This window comes from Pongo pygmaeus, chromosome 14, assembly GCF_028885625.2.
Source record: "Pongo pygmaeus isolate AG05252 chromosome 14, NHGRI_mPonPyg2-v2.0_pri, whole genome shotgun sequence".
Classification (NCBI taxonomy): domain Eukaryota; kingdom Metazoa; phylum Chordata; class Mammalia; order Primates; family Hominidae; genus Pongo; species Pongo pygmaeus.
This window is the reverse complement of record NC_072387.2, coordinates 31,856,379-31,881,727: the sequence shown is the minus strand read 5'-3', so window position 1 is coordinate 31,881,727 and position 25,349 is coordinate 31,856,379. Positions and strand designations below refer to the sequence as shown.

Below are 25,349 nucleotides of genomic sequence, written 5' to 3'. Positions count from 1 at the left end.
GTTTGTAGTTTTAGTAGAATGGGATTTCACCATAGTAGCCAGGCTGGCCTTGAATTCCTGACCTCAGGTGATCCACCTGCCTTGGCCTCCCAAAGTGCTTGGATTACAGGCATGAGCTACCACGCCTGGCCACGATGATTGATTTTTAAACATTAACTTCACATTTCTAGAATAAACCCCAATAATCTTTCATTTTGACAGCATTCCTAGAAAAGGGGATTTTCACATAAAGTTACCATCACCTTAAGAAGAAAACTCTTTAAAACTTTTTGGGGAGTGGTATGTCTAAATAGTTCTCCTGCTCCCATGCCTTTTTAAAGGTAATGAACTGGACAATCTCACTTCTTGTGGACTCAGAGTTGCCATTGTCACTGACATTTGTTCCACAGATGCTCACCAGGGGCCGTCTGTTCCCTTTTCTGACTGACAAAATAATAGCTATTGAATAGAATGTGTTCTGTTATTCAAAAGATATGAATATGTGTTCAATAACTATCAGCACTATACAGCACTCTGGGTTTTTATTGTCGCAGCAGATGCTATTTTTGTTGAGTACTTATATTGCTTTTTTTCTCTTGCTTGCCGTTTGAGTACCAAGTATTACTTCTTGCTGCTTTTAGTGCATTTGTTTCTATTCCGTCTCTCTCTCAATTTGATTTTCTAATAAGAAAGAGCTAACCCTGTTAGATTTGTTTGTGTGTGTGTCTATATACATTTCAATTTATATCTATTTATATAAAGTAAGAGCAGCTTGTTTCTGAGTGAGGGCATAGTGGATGTTCCCGGAAGAAAAAAAAAGTGTGCTCTTTGTATTACTAATTGTGGCTGTGTAAAGTTTTTGTTTGCTTACGATATGCCTTCTATTCTGTATTAGAATGCGGAGACTCAATGTTTCTGTCCCCTAGAAGCGCATGGGTTGAATCCTAACCCCTAATATGATGATGAGAGTTAGGTCCTTTGGGTGGTGATTAGATCATGAGGGTGGAGCCTTCAGGAATGGGATTAGTACTCTTGTAGAAAGGCTTTAATCCCATTATATATATATATATATATATAAATTTAACATTTAATTTTAAAATTATAGTTAATAGAGTTCCCTGGCCCCTTCTATGTTGAGACATGGTGAAAAAGCAGCCTCTATCAACCAGAAAGCAGACTCTTTTCAGCCAGTAAGTTTTCTGATACCTTGATCTTGGACTTCCCAACTGTGAGAAATAAATTTCTGTTGTTTACAAGCCACCAGTTTATGGTATTTTGTAAGAACAGCCTGAATGAATTGAGAGAGTTGAGATTGCTGGATAAGTAAATACTATGATATGTTAATGTCATCTGTCAGGCAGTTGGACTTAATTCAAGTTTGGATAATTGAGAGTAATAACATTCAAGCCTAATACAGTAATATACACATTTTATATAAAATATTAGGGCTTTGGGAGGCCAAGGCAGGAGGATAGCTTGAGGCCAGGAGTTCGGTAACAGTCTGGGCAACATAACAACACCTCCATCTCTGCAAAAATAGAGAAAGAGATTATCCAGGCATGGTGGTGCCTGTAGTCCCAGCTATTTGGGAGGCTTATGCAAGATGATCACTTGAGCCCAGGAATTGGAAGCTGCAGTGAGCTAGGGTCCCATCTCTGCACTTCAGCCTGGGAGACAGAGCAAGACCTTGTCTCAAAAAAGATTATATATATATATGTGTGTGTGTGTGTGTATATATATATAATTTTATTATTAACTAAATATGTAATAACTAAATATAAATATATGTGTTTAACAAATATATATAAATGTTTGACATATAATTTTAAAATTACAGTTAATAAATTCTACTGATAACAAACCACACTGGTTAGATTTTTTTAAACATACAATTCTTCAAGAATAAACTTCATGCCTTTGTCACCAAACTGAACTGCCACCCAGCTGTACTTTGTTTATGTTTATTTTCCTTTATACTTCTATTTACCTATGGTTCCTGGTAAAGTATCCAACCTAATTATTCACTAGATTTTTAGTCAACACTTAGTATGTACCAATCCTTGTTTTCATCGCCAGGAGCGCAAAATTGACAGTGCTCCTTGAGGCATTTGGTCTAATTCGATGGCATTAGATGGCTCATGTCTAAGTGATTTTGAGTGCCCTCTCCTCTCCTTGGGCCTTTGGCAATGTCTGTAGGTGTTTTTGATTGTTATAAATAGGGGTTAAGGAACAAATGTGCTCCTGGCATCTGGTAGGTGGAGTCCAGGGATGCTGCTAAACATTCTGCTGTGCACAGAACAACCCACTAGCAAAGAATGATCTGACTCCAAATGTGCTGAGATGGAGAAACACCGCCTAAAAAGAATGATGAAAACAGAAACAGATGAGTCTGAAACAAGGGGATAAACACAGTAAAAAATTGATAGTCTATTAGTAGAGTACCATTAGTACTGTTAGTAGCCCTTCTATTAGTAGAAAGGTTGTTTTTGAAGATATATTCCTTCCTCTATAGTACCATAGCTACATTAAAACATTTTTATCATGGAAAATTTTAAGCATGCAAAAAATAAAAGAGTTAATAAACTCATTTTCCACCTTCAGCCATTACCAACTTCATCAATTTTGTTTCATATGTACTCGCCCCCTCCCACTTTGATAGATTATTCTAAAACAAACTTGCACATCATATACTTTAATTTGTAACCACTTCAAGTGTATACCCCAAAGAGATAAGACATTCTTTTTAAAAATACAACTCTTTATTTTTAATCACAGCAAAAACATTCCTTAATGCATGGATACATTCTTTACGTGACAAAACAAGAACAAAAACAAAAGACCCCATGGATTTTTTTGTTCAATGTTATTAAGACATCTGTCCCATCTCCCTCCCTGTATCTTTATCTTGAGGTGAGCAGGAGAGGTATTGAAATCTTTCTTCTTTTGTGTATCTTGTTGATTGGTGGGACATCTATCAGAGGACTCCATGCTGACTGATGCTACCTGGGCAGTGATTTAACCTGCAAACTTTGCCGATTTCTGTATGTTAGGGTTTGGACCGGTGCTTGTTTTAGTGTGCCTGGCACAGGATTTTTGTCTGACTTGGCCCCAGCCTGTGCACTAACTGCCCGTCCCTCACCCCGTGACCAAGTTTTCCCTGGATACATGATTTTTTTTAACTGGCAGGCCCCCAAGTGATAATTTTCTCTGTCTTTGTACCAGTTTATTCTAACAGTAGACTTTTTCTTTGGGGACTGACATCCCTCATAGAATGATGGCAACTACCCTAATGGCTTTTAAAGGGTCAACCCTTGCCTACCTTTTTAGAAAGCAAATTTTGTTCTTGAAAGATGTTCAGAAACAAACGGGGGAAAAACAAGCAGTAAACAAATGTATAAGAATATGCTAACAACTCAGAACAAAACTGAAACCAAAAGTTCATTTACCAGGATCAGAAACACAAACAAAGACTTTTTATCTATTCTGGCAAGTCACTTCTAGTAAAAAGACAGTTTGCGTGACTTGCCAGAATACATAAGTCTTTTATAGTCCCAGAAGGGATACAAGAGCCTTTACTACAGTGATTTAACCCACTCAGGTCCTAAATAAGCTCAACAGACAGCTGCTATCAAAGGAAGGAAGCTTGACCTGAGAGAAGATGTACCTGGGTAGAAAAAAAGGCAATCCATGGAAGTACAGCTCAATTGTGTGTACCTCGTCTTGTCTCAAAGGTTGCCAATCTGTTTTAAAGGTAACTTTGTTTCATCTCACTTCTGACCACAGAGTATGTCAACCTAAAAAAAAGACACTTGAGAATCCTATTTCCAGATATGTTGAATTTATTCAGGAGTGGAAAAAGTGGTTTATCAGAGATTCATGGAGTGGCAACCTACAAGTGCCATCTGCTGAAAGATAAAGAGAAGCTTTTTTAGCAGAAAGAGAGAGGTTCATGTAACCTGCTTAGGAACAGAGTTCATTGGTTCCAAAGGCATAAAGTCAGCGTTGTCATCAGTTTATTGGCGGAGATGCTGTTGTTGGGCAAGTATTCCTTAGAGTATTTTATTGGAATTGCTACAGCCCTAAAGAGTGTCTAGTAATGCACTTTTTTTTTAGTTAAATGAGATATATTATTACAATTAATTTTACCTACTTTCTATTTTTCTTTTTTTTCCTTTTTTTTTTTTGAGATGGAGTCTTGCTATGTCGCCCAGGCTGGAGTGCAGTGACACAATCTTGGCTCACTGCAACCTCCATCTCCTGGGTTCAAGCAGTTCTCCTGCCTCAGCCTCCCAAGTAGCTGGGACTACTGGCGTGTGCCACCACGCCTGGCTAACTTTTTTGTATTTTTAATAGAGACGGGGTTTCACTGTGTTAGCCAGGATGGTCTCGAACTCCTGACTTTGTGATCCACCGGCCTCGGCCTCCCAAAGTGCTGGGATTACAGGCGTGAACCACCACGCCCGGCCTTTTTAAAATTATTATTATACTTAAGTTCTGGGATACATGTGCAGAATGTGCAGGTTTGTTACATAGGTATACATGTACCATGGTGGTTTGCTGCACTCATCAACCTGTCATCTACATTAGGTATTTCTCCTAATGGTATCCTTCCCCTAGACTCCCACCCTGCGACAGGCCCCAGTGTGTGATGTTCCCCTCCCTGTGTCCCCATGTCCTCATTGTTCAACTCCCACTTATGAGTGAGAACATGTGGTGTTTGATTTTTTGTTCCGGTGTGTATTTGTTGAGAATGATGGCGTCCAGCTTCATCCATGTACCTGCAAAGGACATGAACTCATCCTTTCTTATGGCTGCATAGTGTTCTATGGTATATATGTGCCCCCATTTTCTTTACCCAGTCTATCATTGATGGGCATTTGGGTTGGTTCCAAGTCTTTGCTATTGTGAACAGTGCTGCAATAAACATACATAATGCATTTTTTTTTTCAGACTGAGTCTTGCTCTGTTGCCCAGGCTGGAGTGCAGTGGTATAATCTCTGCTAACTGCAACCTCCGCCTTCTGGGTTCAAGTGATTCTCCTGCCTCAGCCTCCTGAGTAGCTGGGATTACAGGCATGCACCACCACGCTCAGCTAATTTCTGTATTTTTAGTAGAGACAAGGTTTCAACATGTTGGCCAAGCTGGTCTTGAACTCCTAACCTCAAATAATCTGCCCACCTTGGCCTCCCAGAGTACTGGGATTACAGGTGTGGGCCACTGCGCCCAGCCTAGTGATGCAGTTTCTACAGTCATTCGTCATTTGAAGCAAATTGGAAAGTGAAAAATCTCTATAAGTTGGTGCCTCATGAGCTGACTGAAAATTTAAAAAAAGAAAATCACCATTTTGAGGTGTCATTTTCTCTCGTTCTGTGCAACAACAATGAACCATTTCTTGATTGGATTGTGATGTGACGAAAAGTGGATTTTATACCACAACTGGCAATGACCAGCTTAGTGGTTGGACCAAGAAGACGCTCCAAGGCACTTCCCAAAGCCAAACTTGCACCAAAAAAAGGTTATGGTCACTTTTTGGTGGTCATCGGCTCGTCTGATCCACTGCAGCTTTCTGAATCCCAGTGAAACCACTGCATCTGAGGAGTGTGCTCAGCAAACTGATGAGATGCACTGAAAACTTCAACGCCTGCAGCCAGCATTAATCAACAGAAAAGCCCAATTCTTCTTCATGACAGCACCTGACCACGTGTCACACAACTAATGCTTTAAAAGTTGAACAAATTGGGCTACGAAGTTTCACCTCATCTGCCGTATTCACCTGACCTCTCGCCAACTGACTGCCACTTCTTCAAGCATCTTGACAACTTTTTGCAGGGAAAATGCTTTCACAACCAGCAGGATGCAGAAAACGCTTTCAAGAGTTTATTGAATCCTGAAGAATGGATTTTCACACTATAGAAATAAACAGACTGGGCGTGGTGGCTCACGCCTGTAATCTCAGCACTTTGGGAGGCCAAGACGGGCAGATCGCCTGAGGTCAGGAGTTCGAGACCAGCCTGACCAACATGGAGAAATCCCCGTATCTACTAAAAATACAAAATTAGCCAGGCGTGGTGGTGCATGCCTGTAATCCCAGCTACTTGGGAGGCTGAGGCAGAAGAATCACTTGAACCCAGGAGGCGGAGGTTGTGAGCTGAGATTGCGCCATTGCATTCTAGCCTGGGCAGCAAGAGTGAAAGTGCATCTCAGGAAAAAAAAAAAAAAAAAGGAAAAAGAAAAGAAAAATAAATAAACAAACTTATTCTCATTGGCAAACGTGTTGGTTGTAATGGTTCCTATTTTGATTAATAAAGATGTTTGAGCCTAGTTATAATGATTTAAAATTCACAGTCCAAACCGCTGTTACTTTTGCACCAACCAAAAAATACTTGTATACGTGTGAAACGTGCCAGACTTTCAAGGCAGGAGATGTGTGACAGATGTGAAGTGATTTCTTGGGAGGTTTTCAGGAAGCCTTTGGAAGCAGTTCTTATCTCAGACATGCAAGCATGAGCCTCCTCTTTTGTGCATTCCCAGCCCTGTTTTGTCAGGGTCTGAAAAGAGTGATTCCATCCTGGTATGTGCAATTCTCACAGCTTGTATAGATAAAATTTTGCTACTGTGCGAATATTTCTGCAGAGTAAATATCTAGAAATAGAAGAGGTAGTTGAAAAAGTAAACACATTTGAAATTCTAATAACTATTGTCAACAGCCCTCCTCAGTGCTGGTACTAATTACACTTCCAAGAGCTGTGTATGATGGGAGCTGTTTTCCCTCACCCTCACCAGAAGTACTTTTTTATATTTTTCAGTTTTCCTGCTTGATAAGTGAGCAGTGATTTCTTAGTATTGTTTTAATTTGATTTTTTTTTTATTATGAGCAAAGTCGAGCATCTTTTCTCATGATTAAAATGCTGTTGTATTTCCTTTTCTGTTAACTGTTCTTCTGGTCATTTTTCTATTGGATTGTTGGTTTTTTTCCTTATGGATTTCTAGAGGAACACTGTTTTACTCACAGTTCATCTTTTGACATTATTTATAGTGTTTTCATCATATAGGCTTAACTTTTCTTTTGAATCAGGGTCTTACTCTGTTGCCCTAGATGGAATGCAATGGGACAGTCATGGGTCATTGCAACCTCCATCTCCCAGGCTCAAGTAATCCTCCTGCCTCAGCCTCTCAAGCAGCTGGGAATACAGATGTGGGCCACTACGCCTAGCTAATTTTTGTATTTTTTGTTTGTAGATACGGGGCTTCACCATGTTTCCCAGGTTAGTCTCGAAATCCTGGGCACAAGTGTTTCACCCACCTCAGTCACCCAAAGTGCTGGGATTATAGATATGAGCCACTGTGCCCAGCCAACAATTTTTATAATGACCTCTGGATTTTGTGTCACACAGTTGGCCTCTGTGTCTGGGGGTTCTGCATCCAAACTATGGATTGAAAATATTCCAAAAAATCAAACAATAAAAATAACGCAAATTTTAAAGCAATACATTATAACAACTATTTACATAGTACTTACACCATATTAGGTATTAGAAGTAATCCTTATTAGTATAGAGATGATTTAATGTTCATAGGTTATATGCAAATACTGCACCATTTTATATAAGGGATTTGAGGCTGGGAGCAGTGGCTCACGCCTATAATCTCAGCACTTTGGGAGGCTGAGGCGGGTGGATCACAAGGTCAGGAGATTGAGACCATCCTGGCTAACATGGTGAAACCCCGTCTCTTCCAAAAAAAAAAAAAAAATTACAAAAAATTAGCTGGGTGTGGTGGCGGGCACCTGTAGTCCCACCTACTCGGGAGGCTGAGGCAGGAGAATGGCGTGAACCCGGGAGATGTGAGCCGAGATCACGCCACTACACTCCAGCCTGGGCGACAGAGCAAGACTCCGCCTCAAAAAAAAAAAAAGAAAAAAAAAAAAAGATTTGAGCATCGTGGACTTCAGTATCTGAGGGAGATCCTGGAACAAATGTGCCATGTACACAGCAACTGTAATAAGAAAGGCTTTTCCCATTTGCTATGGTTTGAATGTATTTCTCAAAGTTCATGTGTTGGAAACTTAATCCCCGGTGCAAGTGTCGAGAAGTGGGACTTTCAAGAGGTGATGAGGCCGGGCGCGGTAGTTCAAGCCTGTAATCCCAGCACTTTGGGAGGCCGAGGCGGGCAGATCACAAGGTCAGGAGATCGAGACCATCCTGGCTAACTGAAACACCGTCTCTATTAAAAATACAAAAAATTAGCCGGGCGAGGTGGCGGGCGCCTATAATCCCAGCTACTCGGGAGGCTGAGGCAGGAGAATGGCGTGAACCCGGGAGGCGGAGCTTGCAGTGAGCCGAGATCGCGCCACTGCACTCCAGCCTGGGCGACAGAGCGAGACTCCGTCTCTAAAAAAAAAAAAAAAAAAAAAAAAAAGTGATCAGGCTATGATGAGTCTGCCCTCATGAATGGATTAATGGTGCCGTTTTGGAATGAGTTCCTGACAAATAGATGACTTCACCTCCTTCCACTCCTACTCTCTCATGTGTGCTTTTGTGCCCGTCTATCCTTCCACCATGGGATGATACAGGAAGAAGGTCCTAGCCAGATGCAGCCCCCTGATCTTGGACTTTCAAGCCTTCAAAAGCATGAGCCAAATATATTTCTATTATAAATTACTCAGTCTTGGCTGGGCGTGGTGGCTCATGCCTGTAATCCCAGCATTTTCGGAGGCTGAGGTGGGTGGATCATCTGAGGTCAGGAATTCGAGATCAGGAATTCGAGATCAGCCTGACCAATATGGTGAAACTCCATCTCTACTAAAAATACAAAAGTTAGCCTGGCATGGTGGCATGTGCCTGTAGTCCCAGCTACTTGGGAGGCTGAAGCAAGAGAATGGCAGTGGTTGCAGAGGTTGCAGTGAGTCGGTGCCACTGCACTCCAGCCTGGGTGACAGAGCGAGACACCTGTCTCAAAAAAAAAACAAAATTAAAAAGCAAAAAAAAAAAAATAGTCTCAGGCATTCTGTTACAGCAGCACAAAACACACCACTTTAAAATTACAACATTATCTTGTATTCTAATGGTTTTATGATTCCATTTTTAATAAAATTTAAATCTTTGATTCATTTTGAATTTATCCTGTTGTGTATTATAAGATATGAATTTGACCAGGTACAGTGTCTTACACCTGTGATCCCAGCGCTTTGGGAGGCCAAGGCAAGCAGATTGCTTGAGCCCAGGAGTTTGAGACCAGCCGGGGCAACATAGTGAAATTCCGTTATATGGTTTGGCTGTGTCCCTACATAGATACCATCTTGGGTTGTACTTCCCATAATCCCCATGTGTTGTGGGAGGGGCCCAGTGGGAAGTGATTGGATCATGTGATTTCCCCCATGCTGTTCTCATGATAGTGAGTTCTCATGAGATCTGATGGCTTTTTTTTTTTTTTTGAGACGGAGTCTCCCTCTGTCGCCCAGGCTGGAGTGCAGTGGCGAAATCTTGGCTCACTGCAAGCTCCCCCTCCCGTGTTCACGCCATTCTCCAGCCTCAGCCTCCCGAGTAGCTGGGACTACAGGAGCTCGACACGACGCCCGGCTAATTTTTTGTATTTTTAGCAGAGACGAGGTTTCACCGTGTTAGCCAGGATGCTCTCGATCTCCTGACCTCGTGATCTGCCCGCCTCAGCCTCCCAAAGTGCTGGGATTACAGGCGTGAGCCACCGAGCCCGGCCCGAGATCTGTCTGGCATTTCTGCTGCCTGAACTCCCTCCTGCTGCCATGTGAAGGACATGCTTGCTTCCCCTTCCGCCATGATTGTAAGTTTCCTGAGGCCTCCCCACCCATGCTGAACTGTGAGTCAATTAAACCTCTTTCCTTTATACATTACCCAGTCTTAGGCAGCTCTTTATACCAGTGTGAGAATGGACTCATATACTCTGTCTCTACAAAAAAATACAAAAATTAGCTGAGTGCGGTGGCATGTGCCTGTGGTTCCAGCTACTCAGGAGTCTGAGGTGGGAGGATCACCTGAGCCTGGAATGTCAAAGCTGTGGTGAGCCAAGATCACACCATTGCACTCCAACCTGGGCAACAGAGTGAGACCCTGTCTCTTAGAAAAAAAAAAAAAAAAAGATATGAATTCAACTGTATTTTTATTTCCAGAATACTACCTATTATCCTCAATCCATTTATTAAATAATTTTTTCTCCCACTGATTTCAGATGAAATTTTTACTGTAAATTCTTGTATGTATTTGGGTATATTTCTGGACTTTTTGTTTGATAACATGTTTCTCCTGTTTATAATTATAGCGACTTTATGTTTTAATATTTGCTGTTTTTCGAAATTTTTCTAATCTTGTTTGCTTTTCAACATGAATATTAAAACTAGTTTAATAAATGAAACAAAACAATAAAATACCTGTTGGCATTTAATTTATGAATGAACTAAGGAAGAATTGCCATCTTTATTATGTTGAGGTTTCTTGTTCAAGTACACAAATGTCTTTCCACTTTCCATTTGTTTAAGCATTTTTGTTTTGATTTTGATGTATTATTTATATAGCTAAGGTGATTTCTCACTTATTAATTCCAATGGATTTTTTGTTGTTGCTATTGTGGGAAGTGGACTCTGTATCAGTAGGAGTGCCAATATGGAACAAATGACTTTATTTAAATTGGTTAACTAGAGAGATAAAAAGTGATATTTACAAAAATGTAAACAAAATAAAAAAAAAAGCAAGGAAAAAGAGTAGTACCTTTGAGCTAGTAATAGTAGTCCTGGTCCCTCATTTTCACACCTACGCATGAATGGTTGGAAGGAGTAGTTGCTGTACTCCAGAGACAGCACTCTTATTGGAGAGGCCAACTGATAAGAGCTATACATTGCCCTAGCCCACTTTGATCCCTCCAGAGAGAATAGGGATAAAAGGAGATCTCCATTCCTTAGATCTCCTTCTGGGGCTTCCCAGTGGCCAAACCCAACCAGAGGCAAGAGGGCAAGAGAGTCCATTGCTAGGATCAATACTGTCAAGTCTTGCTAGAGAGAGAGCAGAAGGGAGTCCAGTGAGAGTTAATCTGGAGGCAAACAGAGGACACCCAACGCTGTGTCCTTTCTCCCACTGAATCTTATACTGGCAGTTGTTTTTCATATTTGAAATATACTGATTTTTACTCTTTTTTTTTTGAGACAAGTCCTCACTCTGTAGCCCAGTCTGGAGTACAGTGGGGCAATCATGGCTCGTTGCAGCCTCAACCTCCCTGGGCTCAAGCAGTCCTTGAGGCCATCTCAGCCCCTAGAGTAGCTGGGACCACAGACATGCACCACCACGCCCAGCTAATTTTTGTTTTACTTGTAGAAGTGAGGTTTAACCATGTTGGTCAGGCTGGTCTCAAACTCCTGAGCTCAAGCGATCTGCCAGCCTGGGCCTCCCAGAGTGCTGGGATTACAGGGCTGGGTCACCGCACCCGGCCTATGAATTCTATTGAATGCAAATTGTACCTAAAAAAATGCAAAATATAGGCCAGGTGTTGTGGCTCATGTCTGTAATCCCAGCACTTTGGGAGTCCAAGACGGGAATAACCTGAGATCGGAAGTTCAAGACCAGCCTGAGCAACATGGTGAAACTCCGTCTCTACCAAAAATACAAAAATAGCTGGGCATGGTTGTGTGTGCCTGTAATCCCAGGTACTTGGGAGGCTGAGGCAGGAGAATTGCTTGAGCCTGGGAGGCGGAGATTGCAGTGAGCCAAGATGGTGCCACTTCACTCCAGCCTGGGCAACAGAAAAGATCCTGTCTCTACAAAAAAAATGAAAAGATAAATGTGTTTTTAATGTGATAAACTTCCAACCTGTTTTTCAAAATGGATGTTAGTTACAATGTAACTAACCACTAGGAATAGATGAGTATTCCAGTTGTTCTACCTCACAGCACTTTAGGAGGCCCAGGAGGGCAGACTGCTTGAGCTCAAGAGTTTCCCAGCCTAGGCAACATAGAGAGACCTCATCTCTAATCTTTAAAAAATTTAAAAAAGTTACTGGCTATTTACATATATTCTCTTGTGAAGGGCCTGTTTAAATCCTTTGTCCATTTTTGATTGAATTGTCTTCTTATTGGTAAATTGTAATAGTTCTTTATCTGTGCCAGACACAAGGCCTTTGTTGGATGCATGTTTTCCAATCTTTTTTCCCATTTTATTTTCCGAAGGGGGTTTTTTAAAGAGCGAAAGATTTTCATTTTAATGAAATTTAAATTTTTTTTTTTGTTTCATGCCTTTATGTCTTAATAAGAAACTTTTTCCTAACCTAATATCACAAGTATATCTTTCTATTTTTTTCTGACTTAAGTTTTAAGATTTTAGCTCTTAAATTTAGGTCTATGACTCATTCTGAGTTAATTTTGGTATACAGTAAAAGGGTCCAGACCCCTTCCCCCGCAACATGGAAACTATTCTAGTGCTGTTTGTTGAAAACACTAGCCTTTCATTCACTGAATGAAAATTTGGTGCTTTAATAAACATGAGTTGACTATGCGTATGTGAGTCTACTTCTGGACTGGACTCTGTCCCACTGATTGTTGTGCCTTTCCTTATCCCCATACCATACACTCTTGATAACTGAAGCATTATAGTCAGTCTTCGTATCAGGTAGTTTAAGTCCTCCAACTTTCTCTTTCTAAAATTGTTGAGCTGTTGTGAGTCCTTTTTATTTTCATATTAAGTTTAGAATTACTTGTCAATTTCTTTCTTTTTTTTCAGATGGAGTTTTGCTCTTTGTTGCCCAGGCTGGAGTGCAGTGATGCAATCTCGGCTCACCGCAACCTCTACCTCCTGGGTTCAAGCAATTCTCCTGTCTCAGCCTCCCAAGTAACTGGGATTACAGGCACCTGCCACCACACCTGGCTAATTTTCGTATTTTTAGTAGAGATGGGGTTTCACCATGTTGGCCAGGATGGTCTCAAACTCCTGACCTCAGGTGATCTGCCAGCCTCGGCCTCCCAAAGTGCTGGGATTACAGGCATGAGCCACCACTCCCGGCCCCAATTACTTGTCAATTTCTAAAAGAATGTGCTTGCTATGATATTTATTAAAATTGCATCAACTCTATCATAGATTCAGGAAAAATTAATATCTTAACATTATTGAGTCTTCCAGTTCATAAACATGACCTATCTCTCCATGTACTTAGGTCTTTTAAAATTTATCAGTGTGTAGATCTTCCACATCTTTGGTTAAATTTATTCCTGAATATGTTTGTTATTTTGAACGTATTTGGTTTTCTTCTATTTTATTTCCATAAGTTTTTGGGGAACAGGTTGTGTTTGGTTACATGAATAAGTTCTTCCGTGGTGATATCTGAGATTCTGGTGCATCCATCATCTGAGCAGTATACACCGTACCCAATCTGTAGTCTTTTATCCTTCATCCCCCTCCCACCCTTTCCCCACAAGACCCCAAAGTCCACTGTATCATTCTTATGCCTTTGTATCCTCATAGCTTATCTCCCACTTTTGAGTGAGAACATACCGTATGTCTTTTTTAAATGTCATTTTCAATTGCTTGCTACTGATATACAGAAATAAAATGTGATTATTGCATATTGATCTTTTATCCTGTGATCTTGCTGTAATCACTTGTTCTAGGAGATTTTGTATATTCCTTTAGGATTGTTTATATACATAATGATGTTGACTATGTAAATAAGACAGTTTACTTCTTCCTTTACAAACTGTTTTTTTTTTTTCTTGTCTTTTTGAACTATCTTTGTAAGAGTGGATATTTTTGTCTTGTTTCTGTGCTAAGGTAGAAAGCACTTAGTTTTTCACAATTAAGTATGATGTTAGCTCTAAGTTTTTTACAGATGCCCTTTTTTAGGTTGAGGAAATTTCATCCTATTCTGAGTTTGCCGAGAGTTTTATCATGAATGGGTGTTGAACTTTGTCAAATAGTTTTTTCCTGCATCTGTTGAAATGATCACATGGTTCTTCTCCTGTATTCTATTAAAATGGCGAATTATATTAATTGCTTTTCATATCAAAGCAATATTGCATTTCTTAGAGAAACGCCAGTTGATCATGGTACTTTTTAAAAAAAAATTGCTAGATTCAATTTCTTAATATTTTGTTTAGAATTTTTGGGTTTATTTTCATGAAGGATATTAGTCTATAGTTTTCTTATTATGTCTCTGTCAAGTATTAAACCAAGGTATTGCAGGCCTCATAAAATGAGTAGAGCAGTATTCCCTCTTCTTTTACCTGACATAGTTTATTGGGAGAGATGGCTATTTGTTAAAACATAATTTTTTCACTTAACATGTTAAAACTTAAATGCTTCAAAAAACTTAAATATTTCATAAAATTCACCATGAAGTCATCAGAGACTGGAGTTTTCTCTGTAGAAAAGTTTTTATTTAAAAAATAATTTTTACTAATAGTCTGGGCACAGTGGCTCATGCCTGTAAGCTCAGCACTTTGGGAGGTTAAGGTGGGAGGATCGCTTAAGCCCAGGAATTCAAGACCAGTCTGAGCACGGTAAGGAGACCCTGTATCTACAAAAAGAATTTTTTTTAATTAACTAGGCTTGGTGGTGTGTGCCTATAGCCCTAGTTACTGAGGAGGCTGAGGTGGGAGGATCACTCGAGCCCAAGAGGTCAAGGCTGCTGTGAGCCATGGTCAGGCCACTGAAGTTCAGCCTGGGCAAAAGAGTGAGACACTGTTTCCTAGGAATCGAATAGTAATCTGTTGTAGGGCAATCTAGGTCTTCTCGGTTTTTGAGTCTGTTTTTGTGATTTCTGTCTTTCAAAGAATCTTTTTAATCTAAATTATTGAACTTTTTGGCATAGTGTTGCTCATGATTATTTTTCTCATTTTTCTTTTGATAACTGTAAGAACTGTACCAATAATTCTCTCCCATTTCTGATATTGACAATATTTTCTTTTTCATTTTATTATTTATTTATTTATTTATTTTTTTTGAGACAGGTTCTAGCTCTGTCACCCAGGCTGGAGTGCAGTGGTGCAATATCTGCTGACTGCATCCCTTCACCTCCTGGGTTCAAGCAATCCTCCTGCCTCCGACTCTGGAGTAGCTGGGATTACAGGCACGCATCACCACATCCGGCTAATTTTTGTATTTTTAGTAGAGATGGGGTTTACCATGTTGGTCAGGCTGGTCTCAAACTCCTGACTTCAAGTGATCCACCTGTCTCGGCCTCCCAAAGTGCTGGGATTACAAGCGTGAGCCACCGTGCACCTGGCCTGTGGCCATTCATTTTTAACTGACCAGTTTGGCTAAAAGTTTATCAATTTTCAGAGAGCAAGCTTTTGATTCCATTGACTTTTTAGTGTGTCCATTTTCTGTTTCATTGATTTCCACTGTCACCTTTATTATTTCTTTCCTTCCACTTACTTTGGGTTTATATCATTATGAGATGATCTTGTTTATCTCTCTAGCACCACTTCTTTCTTAAAATTTCTGTTTGTGATAATGCAGCTACTCCAGCTTTCTCATGCTTTCTTATGTTTCCATGGTATGTGTTTTTTCATTCTTTTACTTTCGACTCATTTGTACTTTTGCATTTAAACAGTATCTTTTGTAGACAGCACATAGGTTCTTGTTTTTATTAATATATTCCACCTGCTAATCTCTGTCTTTTGGTTCGACTGTTTCATCTATTTGTATTTACTTTTTTTTCAGGGATGGAGTTTCTCTGTTGCCCAGGCTGGAGTGCTGTTCACAGGTCTCCTAACATTCTCTATTTGTCTTTTTTTGTTTGTTTTTTGAGACAGGGTCTCATTTTGTGGAGTGCAGTGGTACAGTCACAGCTCACTGCAGCCTCAGTCTCCTGGGCTCAAGCGATCTTCCCTCCTCAACCACTGGAGTAGGTGGAGTACAAGCATGCAGCACCACACCCAACTAATTTAAAAAAAAATTTTTGTTTTGTAGAGATGGGGGTCTTGCTATGCCTCCCAGCTGCTCTTGAACTCCTGGCCTCACCTTGGCCTCTCAAAATGCTGGGATTATAGGCATGAGGCACCATGCCAGCCCTCTGTTTTTCAATTGAATACTTTGTATTGGTCTATCTTCAAGTTCACCAATGAATTCTGTCACCTACATTCTGCTACTGAGCCCACATAGTGATTTTATATATTGTTACTTTCTAATTTCCTTTGTTTTTAATAGTTTAACAATTGATTATCTTGGGCTATAATTATATCATCTTCCCATCATGATAGTTTTACTACCTGCTATCGTTTGAATGTATCGGCTAAAGTTCATGTGTTGGAAACTTGATTCCCACTTCAGTCAGGATCTCTTTGAAATTAAGAAGTGTGTGTGTGTGTGTGTGTGTGTGTGTGTCCTTGCTGCCTGAGGGTGGAGGAAGAAATTGTGAACAGGAATCCTGTATTTGCTTGTCTGTGTCACCACTCTTTCTCCCACCCTATTCGCCTCCTAGTGATCCCTCCCAAACGCTTATACCCCAATTCTTTTCCCCTGATCCTCAAGTCTGGGAGATTTAAAGGAGATAGGAAACGACCCCGCCTTCTTATGAATATGCAACAGTAAGGGGTTGGGAGAATGGAGAGAAAAGGCCTGCAAGAAATTCACCCCAGGTCCGCCTGCTCCGGGCTCAGCCCGGGCCCCCCACCGTCCTACCCACGAAGAACGGCAGACAATAGCACAGCCCCGGCCCTAGAAGCTGAGCTAGCCGCAGAGGGTGATGCGGAACTGCTCATCGCCAGGGAAACGCGGCATTCGGACAGCCGTCCAGAGCCTGTCTGAGTTCTGCTGGGCGGGGAGCCAGAGACTGATTCGCTGCGGTCCTGGGCCCAGCGGCTGGGAGGTCCCGCCCTGGCCGAGGAAATGAAGAGGGCGCAGGGCATGGGGGCGGCGCGCACTCGGGACAGTTTCCAGTTAGCGTCTCCGTGACCTTCCTCCAACTTCCAGCTCGGAGCGGTATGCTGGGATCCCTCCAAGGACCCTGTGAGGACGTGGGAGGGATGCTGAGACAGGCAAGTGGGATTTCTCTGCAGATTGTCACCTCGCCCGTACTTTTGGAGAAGGTAGAGCCAGGCAGCATTTGGCCGAAATCCTGTGCCCGTGGAACATTTTTCCGCTGAAGTAAAGGTGAAAGTTGATGATCAGCGGCTCCGGGTAGGAGAAGGGATAGAGCTATAGGTGCGGTGAGGTTAGAAAAGTTGCCATGGCCGAGCTTGCAGTGAGCCGAGATCGCGCCACTCCAGCCTCCGCGACAGAGCGAGACTCCGTCTCAGGAAAAAAAAAAAAAAAAAGAGAAAAGAAAAGTTGCCGCGGCCCCAGCAGGCTCAAGGGGCGAGCGCATAGGGGTGCCGGGGCAGTAGTTGCGCAAAGCCAGCCCGGCTGTCGCGTTGCCATGGCAGCGGGGGCGGGGCCGAGCCGCAGCGTGGCTGTGTTGCCGGGCGACGGAGGAGCCGCCGGGGAGGCCGGAATCTCCCGGTGCTCAGCGTCAGTGCGTGAGCCCCCGACTCTGATGCTTCGTTGGTGTGTGTGTCTGTCGATGTCAATCCACAGTCCGCTGGCAGCCGCTGTCACTTGGTTAGGGAATAAACTATCACCTATTTAATACCTTAATGCTCTGCTTTTGAAAATATTTGGATTGTGGTGTTATGGAAGACATGAACAAGAATAGTACTCCTACTTAACGAAGTTTTGTTTTATTTTGTTCGTTTTGAGACAGTCTTACTTTGTCGCCCAGGTTGGAGGGCAGTGGCGGATCTTAGCTCACTGAAACCTCTGCCTCCCGGGTTCAAGCGATTCTCCTACCTCACCCTCCCGAGTAGCTGGATTACAGGCGGCCGTCGCTACACAAGGCTAATTTTTGTATTTTTAATAGAGAAAGGGTTTCACCATAATGGCCAGGCTGGTCTCAAACTCCTGACCTCAGGTGATCCGCCCGCCTCGGCCTCCCTAAGTGCTGGGATTAGAAGCTTGAGCCAGCGCTTGGCCAACAAAGTTTTTTAAAAAAATACATTCTATTTCCTCGTTTTTAAGGTAGCATCTACTGACGGGAGTTCCTTAATTATCATTTAAAAAGTAAAGTACAGAACCAGATTTGGATCCACGAAACGAATTGTTCCTCAGCTTTTCAAACATACTAACCAAAAACATTCGCAAAAGAAAAATATATAAAGCAGATAGCAGTACTAAATATTAGGCCCACTACTAAAAATGCAGACAGTTCTACTGTTGGAAAGATGGCGACTTTCACAAAGGACTAGAGAGCATTAGTCTCATTTTATTTCTATGGATATTTTCTTACATGGAGATGTGCCAGGTGATTTTGTCTTACTATGTCAAAGATTACTTGTTTTAGCCATATATCATAGGAAAAAAAAATGTCAAGGGGTTTGAATGATCTTTTTTAGAGCAGTTTTTTTGTAGCTACAGTAGTACTTCCATTTTACAAACTATGTTGTTTACTCAGATACTCATTCACCAAACATTTATTGAGGCTCTACTCTGTGCTGTGCACAGTGCTAGACTTGAGAGCAGAGAGATAAGTGGTGAGAAGAACATACAAAACTGAATTAGAAAAATTCACAGTTTAGGGAGCCGGAAATGTTAGGAAGCACTTGTAAACCACTGTGGTTCATTCTCATTGTGAGACGCCACCAGGACAGCCCCTGCTACTGGCCAGGGCCTCAAGTACACAGACCGCAGCTGAGCTTGGAACTTCATTTGCGTTGTGGGTTTTGCTCTTTCAAGGCGGGCATTATTGGACCCATTTAAAACAGGAGGAGTCCAGCACTCAGAGAAGTGCAGTGATAAGCCTCATGTCTCACGGCCAGTCAGGCTCAAGATCCAAAAGCCACTCCTATGACATACATTTTGGAACATTCGCCCTTTGATCATTAAATCCTCACTACCTGAATGACCATATTTTTTGATCATTCATAATGGTAAGTGAATTTCTTAGAAACAATAACTATACTGCAATTTTCTTTTTGGTTGAGATATTTCTGAAGTCACGTATTTCTAAAATCAGATACCAATTGCATTCTGAAGATGTGTTCTTCCAACTGGAATGTTGTCATTGTCAATAATATTTTTTCCAGGGGTTCCTGGGAAGTAAATGAGAAAATTTAAATTCAGTTATTCATGATTTTAAAACATGTAAAGATGTGTGTGTTTTAAAGTACTGTGTTTAATAAATCGCTATAGCATTAGAGTTGTTTAAAGCAAAATACACTAGTTATCATTTAAGTTTTTATTAACTTTTTAAATATTTTGTCAGATTTCTTACTTTCCACTTGCAGCCACAGTATAGAGGTCATAGGAAAAATTTCTGTCTGGAAAGTTGTCCTAGAAAGTTCAGGTATGGACCTGGCTGGTCCTGCATGAAGACTTAGCTATGCATTTTCCACTGCAGCCTGGGAAACCTCTTTGAACTAATTTTATAAGCTATTTTACTGTTAAAATTTTATTTTTTCAAATAGATTGCAGAATCCCTGAAGGCAAGGACTAGGTCTTCTGTGTCTTTAGAATTCTCTTCGTAATACCAAATACAACACTCTTCATAAATATTAACTGGCAGAAAAAACAAAAATAAACTTTACTGGACTGATGAAAACTAGAGTAGAAATAGTACTTTTATAGATACTATCCTGAGTCACAGAAGTTTTGCTTATTTGCTGATTTTTTTTTCATTAAACTATACTGTGAAATGCTAGGGAGTACCTATTTCACAGGTAGAAAAACTGAGTTGTAGTGATTAGCATCTGAAATATTTTTCAATGCATTATCTTCATTGAGCCTTACAACAACCACTCAGGAATTCATATCACCATTTTTTAAATATGTGAGAAAACAGAAGCTCAGAGAAATTGAACGAGTCAGACAGGGTCACCCAGAAAGGAAGAGGTGCATCTTCTGACCATGTCACATGATTTTTATTCTGCCATTGCAAACCAGGTGCACGTGTGAGCTTTGGGAGGCTGGGTCTCTCACCAGCCCTGGAGTGCTAGGTGCAAGATCCCTTCTCTCCCTCACCTCCCCAAGGCTGCTCTTCTGTCTGGGAAGAAGGCAAGAGAAACTCTTTTAAAAGACAAAGGGGCAGGGCCAGTGAAAGGAGAAGCTGGAGAGGGGCTCCCTGGAGCAAAATGAAGTGAGATTGAGAAGGAAGAGTCAAGTGAAGTTGATCAAAAACCAGCCACTGTTCAAAAATGGGAGTGAGGGGATGGGAGAGAGTGTCTTTGTTCGGGCTGCCATCACAAAACACCACAGCCTGGGGGCTTAAGTGACAGACCTTGATTGTCCCAGTGCTGGGGGCTGGGAGTCCGAGATCAAGGAGTCTGCAGGGATGGTTTTTTCAGATGCCGCGCTCCTTGGCTCATAAACAACTGCCTTCTTACTGCGTCTTCACGTGGTCATCCTTCTAGATTGTCTGTGTCCTAATCTCTGCTTATAAGGACACCAGTCATACTGGATAAGATCCCACCCATATGACCTCATTATACCTTAATTACCGCTATGAAGGCCTTATCTCCAAATACAGTCCCATTCTGAGGTACTGGAGTCAGGACTTCATCCTGTGAATTTTGAGCCCAGAGCAGAGAATTAAAAAAAAGTAGACACTGATCTGTGACTTTGAAGACAAAACCTGTTGACCTGTTTCAATTGCTTTGTTATTCTCATTAGTATTTTCTCTTAGCACAAATAAATGGTTGAGCAAATAGTGGCCATTTATTTTTACATTAGTATATTCTGTTGGTTGTTTTTATTAAAAAGCATCCAGAACTGAATTCTATATCTAACTTGCTTCGTAATTTATTTTCACTCTCATCTCTGCAGGGCCAGTTTCAAACCTTGTCAGTCTCTGACAAGGGAAGATGAAGCCTAGTGCCAGCTAGGGGTGACCTGTCTATCTGCATTTTTTGAGCTGTGGAGTGATTGGAGTCATATTCGCTGCCTGTGCAGCATGACAGGCCTGATGAAAATGAAATGGCAACACCGTGCAGATGGCGAAGCGTAGGCCTCACAAACATCCTGGCCGTGAAGGTAAGTTGGGCAACTTTCTGCCTGCATGGCATTATCCATGCTTATTTCTAGCAAGATACCTATGGCAGAGTATTTCAGACTGTTTGTGAAGGGTAGCCAGTAGAATTTGAAGGTTTTCACTGAGGGATTGAGCAACTAATAAGGGTGTAATTGGAATGTGTGGCAAAAACTCCAATTGTTGAAATATGTGGTCATAAAATAACAGGGTCTAGGGCGAAGCCTGCAGGTCTTGTGGTCAGTGCCTTGCCCTTGGCTGGACTACATAGTGTCTGCTTTGTAAAGGTAGAAATCAATACTGTGTTTCAAGTCAGCTAAAGAAGAAGGTTCCGGAGTCTTCCGCCACTGAAGTTTTGGTATTCACCGGTCATCAGAGTCTCAAAGTACTTGTGTTTGTCTCCTTAACTTCCTTCATTACTTTATATTCTGCCTTCAAAGGGAGGGAGAGTAGTCTTCTATTTTATCCATTTAATGTCTTGTCATTTGCTGAAAGAATTTTATGAGGTTGCTTCTTGGCTCTTCTCTGTAAGTTGAATAGAAACCGTGTGCACTGTTCTAGGAATCTGTTTCTATCATGGCCACGTGCGGCACCTGTCCTTCCCACCGTTGAGTGGTGGAGCTGTGGTCTGTGTCATCCTCGCATTTCCAACCCCAGTCATTCCCCTTTACTTTTAAGTGTGAGGCCCCGGATGAAATTCTGCAGTATCCCTGCTGAAGAGCAGGGCTCCAATTCACCTGGTGGAGCTTTTCCAAGGAACACAGAAAGTGTTCGGAATGCACTGCTTGGACAAGATCCAGCAGCTTTCCTTGATCGGTGCTTTCAGAAACAGGTTCTTGTGTAGAACAGCTACTATTATCCCAGCCAAAAAAGACTGCCTATTTCTGAGAGCTGTGCATACTTAATTAGAACAGGGATTGGTGCCAGCACTTGGAGTTTGAAAAGTCAACTTTGAACGTGTTGTTTCTCCTTAGTTGAGCCAGACATCTGTGTAACTGGCCGGCTGTGCACATCACATGGCACAGATTCAGGAGGTGAGCTGGTCTCTTCAGTTGCTGCTTTTATAGCAGCTTTTAATCAAAATGCTCACCTCAGACACACCCTCCTCAAATTAAGGAACAGAATAACCAAACACAGATGTGTAGAGTGAGAGAAAACGGTTGTTCTGGCTGTTGATGACTTCCTCAGGTGTGGGCATAGTGAAATGCCCTTTCTTCCCCTCTGCTACCGAAGATGGCAATGACGTTGAGTGGCTTGGAAGTTCAAACCACTCGACAAGTATTGACCAGTCACTCCATGTATACTCAGTGCTGACAGAGGCACGAAATGTGTCACGACCTTTCTTCCTGAGTAGTTTATGATCCGGCTGAGGGTGAGCGGCCTTGCGCACAGGGAATCGTGGGAAAAGTTGTGTCATGGCATGGCCACCCCAGGAATGCCTGTTGTGAGGGCTCAGTGGCCAGAGGCCCAGATCCTCCCCTGCTGTGGCTTCTTTCCTTATGCCTGTCTCCTGCACATTCTCATCACCCCAACCCCAATCCAGGCTCTGTCACGCTTTTCAGCCCAGGGTCTTCCTCCAGTCCAATGAGGATGGCTCAAGAAATCCTAGCTCTGGATGTGTCTATACCAGGGTGAGTCTGGCTGTGGGGTTTCAAGCCTTACCTTCCCGGAGGAATTTCATCAGGGTCTGAAGGAAATAAAAGAGGGACTGGGCTGCAGGAGGGGAAGAGAGGGCTGTTCTTTCTTCATTATTGATAGTCATAAATCATTGGAAAGTCCTAAAAGACTGCCTGAGTGTTCATTTCCAGGACAGAAGGATACACAGGCAACATAAGAATATAAGACCGTGTTGAGGGCAACAGCAGGGCAGAGGAGAAAAATGCTGGTCACAACTCTAGATGGTGACTCAAGAGAGGACAACAGCCAGCGGTCCATACGCTGAGACGGATGGAGGAAGAGACACACAGGGACGAGGAAGCCAGCCTGGGTACTAAGTATCCCCTGGATTAGCCGCAAGTGTGCTTCTCCTCACCCGCGGACCTCAGCTCTCCCCTTCATGATATCAGCAGTGATCTGGACCTGGAGGAGTCCCCGAGGAGAAGGGAGTGCAGCTGTCTCTCATTCCACCCTTCCTGGCATTTCAAGTTGGAATAATAAATGCAGTTCTGGGGTGTTAGGTTTGCAGGTGTTTTTAGCATACCATGGTCTCGCATGTACACATTAGGTATTTCGGCCTGCCCAGGGACCTAGTCATTGTATAACCTCTTTCTAAGGAAATTATATGCCAAATTCCAAACAAGCAAAATGTTATTTTTGTTGTGCAAAGCCTTCGTACCATGCAAATTGGGGCATCTAAGAATTTTATTTAGATAACAAGACAGAGATCAGAATGGGCCAGAGGAGCATCAGGAGACCTGGGTGCAAGTCTTGCATAAATGCTTATTGAGCCAAATTCCCAAAGATTTACATGCGTTATCTGCAGGAAGAGGGTTTTGATTAGTTTTTAAGGTCCCTTCTGCTCCTTCTGAAAACCAGCCTAAAATGGAACATGTCTTCTCTAAGAATCCCAAATGCCTCTCAATGATCAACCCATTGGCCTTTTATCCAGGAGTCCCCTAGTGTCTCTAGGAAGCTGCAAGGATGATGGTATCTCCCTTTTTATACACAAGGTTGGGAAAGTCTGCCTGGGAAAATGTTTAGAGGTGTGGATTTCTCAACTTTAATTTATCTTTTTGGTTTGCTCCTTTGTGAAATAGCATTGTCTTCAGCTGCTCTTGGCTATGATGTCTTAGCTGTAAGATCTTAGCCTTGAGAAAGAGCATCAGGGCCATACAGCAGTCATTTGGCCACAGGAATTTCAGTCACTTCGGGCTGTTTTTGCTGTTGGATTCCATCTCAGACCCAGATGTCTGCAGTTTCCTCGGATTGGAAACATCATAGGATCTCGTTGTGCAAGGAGTTCAGCATATTTAGAGTGAAGCACAATCACCTATCATTTTACATTATGGGAAATTTGACAAGTTTCAAATCTTGTTATTTTAGAGGTGAATGGATATATCTCTCTTTGTGTGTGTGTGTGTGTGTGTGTGTGTGTGTGTGTGTGTTACTACTCCACATGGGGCAGGCCTACCCCATAGGCAGTGTGCCCAGAGTAGCCTGGATTGATATTTTAAATGAATTAGAGGATTGAAACCTACACTGAACCTGTTACTAAATGAGACATTCATTTATAATGAAAGCAGATCTCTTAGTTTATGGGATAGATAATCTTGGGGTCTTATTTAGCAGGTCTTCTTTCAGTGGTTGTGTCTCTATTTAGATAGCTAATGTGGTATTTCAGAAAATATTTTCATGGCTAGCTATTAGAATATGTCTATGACCAGGAAATGAGGAGCCACACTGCTTGTAAAATACTTACATTTTCAGTGGATAAAAGATAGCTTGAATCATGTAAAAATCAATAGTTCCCCTGATGGAGGAGTTATATTCTTTGGAGAAAAGTTTAAGCACTTCTAAGGTTAAATATTATATTCATTACTTTTAGCTCTGGCAATCTGCCAAAATTATTTTTGCAACCTGTTTATATTTAGCCAACATAGGCAGTCAGCCACTGAATTAAGCATTGTTTTTCTCCAAAAGACCTGATTTTGCCAGTAAGAATTTGGTTATGCAATTATATGTTGACTAATTAGAAGGTAAAAACCCTGGATTTGGAAAGTTTGATGTTTTATTTACCATTTTTAAGTGTGCAGTTCAGCGGCATTCAGCACGTTCACATTACTGTGCAGCCTTCACCTCCATCCATCTGCAGAACTCTTTTTATCTTACACAATTGGAATTCCCCACTCCCCTCTCCAGCCCCTGGCAACCACCATTCTACTTTCTGTCTCTATGAATTTGACTACTCTAGGTACCTCTTATAAGCGGATTCTACAGTATTTGTCCTTTAGTGTCTGGCTTATTTCACATAACATAATGTTCTTAAGGCCAAGGTATGTTGTGGCATATGTCAGAATTTTGTTTCTTTTCTTCTTTTTTTTTTTGAGACAGAGCCTCACTCTGTCACCCAGGCTGGAGTGCAGTGGCACCGTTTCAGTTCACTGCAACCTCTGTCTCCTGGGTTCAAGCAATTCTCCTGCCTCAGCCTCCTGAGTAGCTGGGATTACAGGCATCTACCACAGGCCTGGCTAAATTTTGTATTTTTTAGTAGAGACTGGGTTTCACTGTGTTGGCCAGGCTGGTCTTGAACTCCTGACCCCTCAGGTGATCTGCCTGCCTTGGCCTCCTTAAGTGCTGGGATTACAGGCATGAGCGACTGCACCCAGCCAATTTTGTTCCTTTTTAAGGCTGAGTCATATTCC

General features: G+C 41.8%; 2 protein-coding genes across 3 annotated transcripts in view; one reads left to right on the top strand and one right to left on the bottom strand.

The window, feature by feature from the left end:
* LOC129011217 (phosphatidylinositol 3,4,5-trisphosphate 3-phosphatase TPTE2-like) overlaps window positions 1–25,349 on the bottom strand; it is a 716,449-nt gene that overhangs the window by 414,019 nt on the left and 277,081 nt on the right. The gene's annotated exons all lie outside the window — the stretch shown is intronic.
* LOC134738006 (uncharacterized) overlaps window positions 16,650–25,349 on the top strand; it is a 347,768-nt gene continuing 339,068 nt past the window's right edge. The window contains exons 1-2 of one of the 2 annotated variants that reach the window (XM_063650640.1): window positions 16,650–16,969; window positions 20,787–20,993. In XM_063650640.1, the coding sequence (XP_063506710.1) occupies window positions 20,954–20,993 (40 nt within the window). In that variant the 5' untranslated portion in view covers window positions 16,650–16,969; window positions 20,787–20,953. The remainder of the gene's footprint in view (window positions 16,970–20,786; window positions 20,994–25,349) is intronic. The other variant, XM_063650641.1, reaches the window with a different exon arrangement.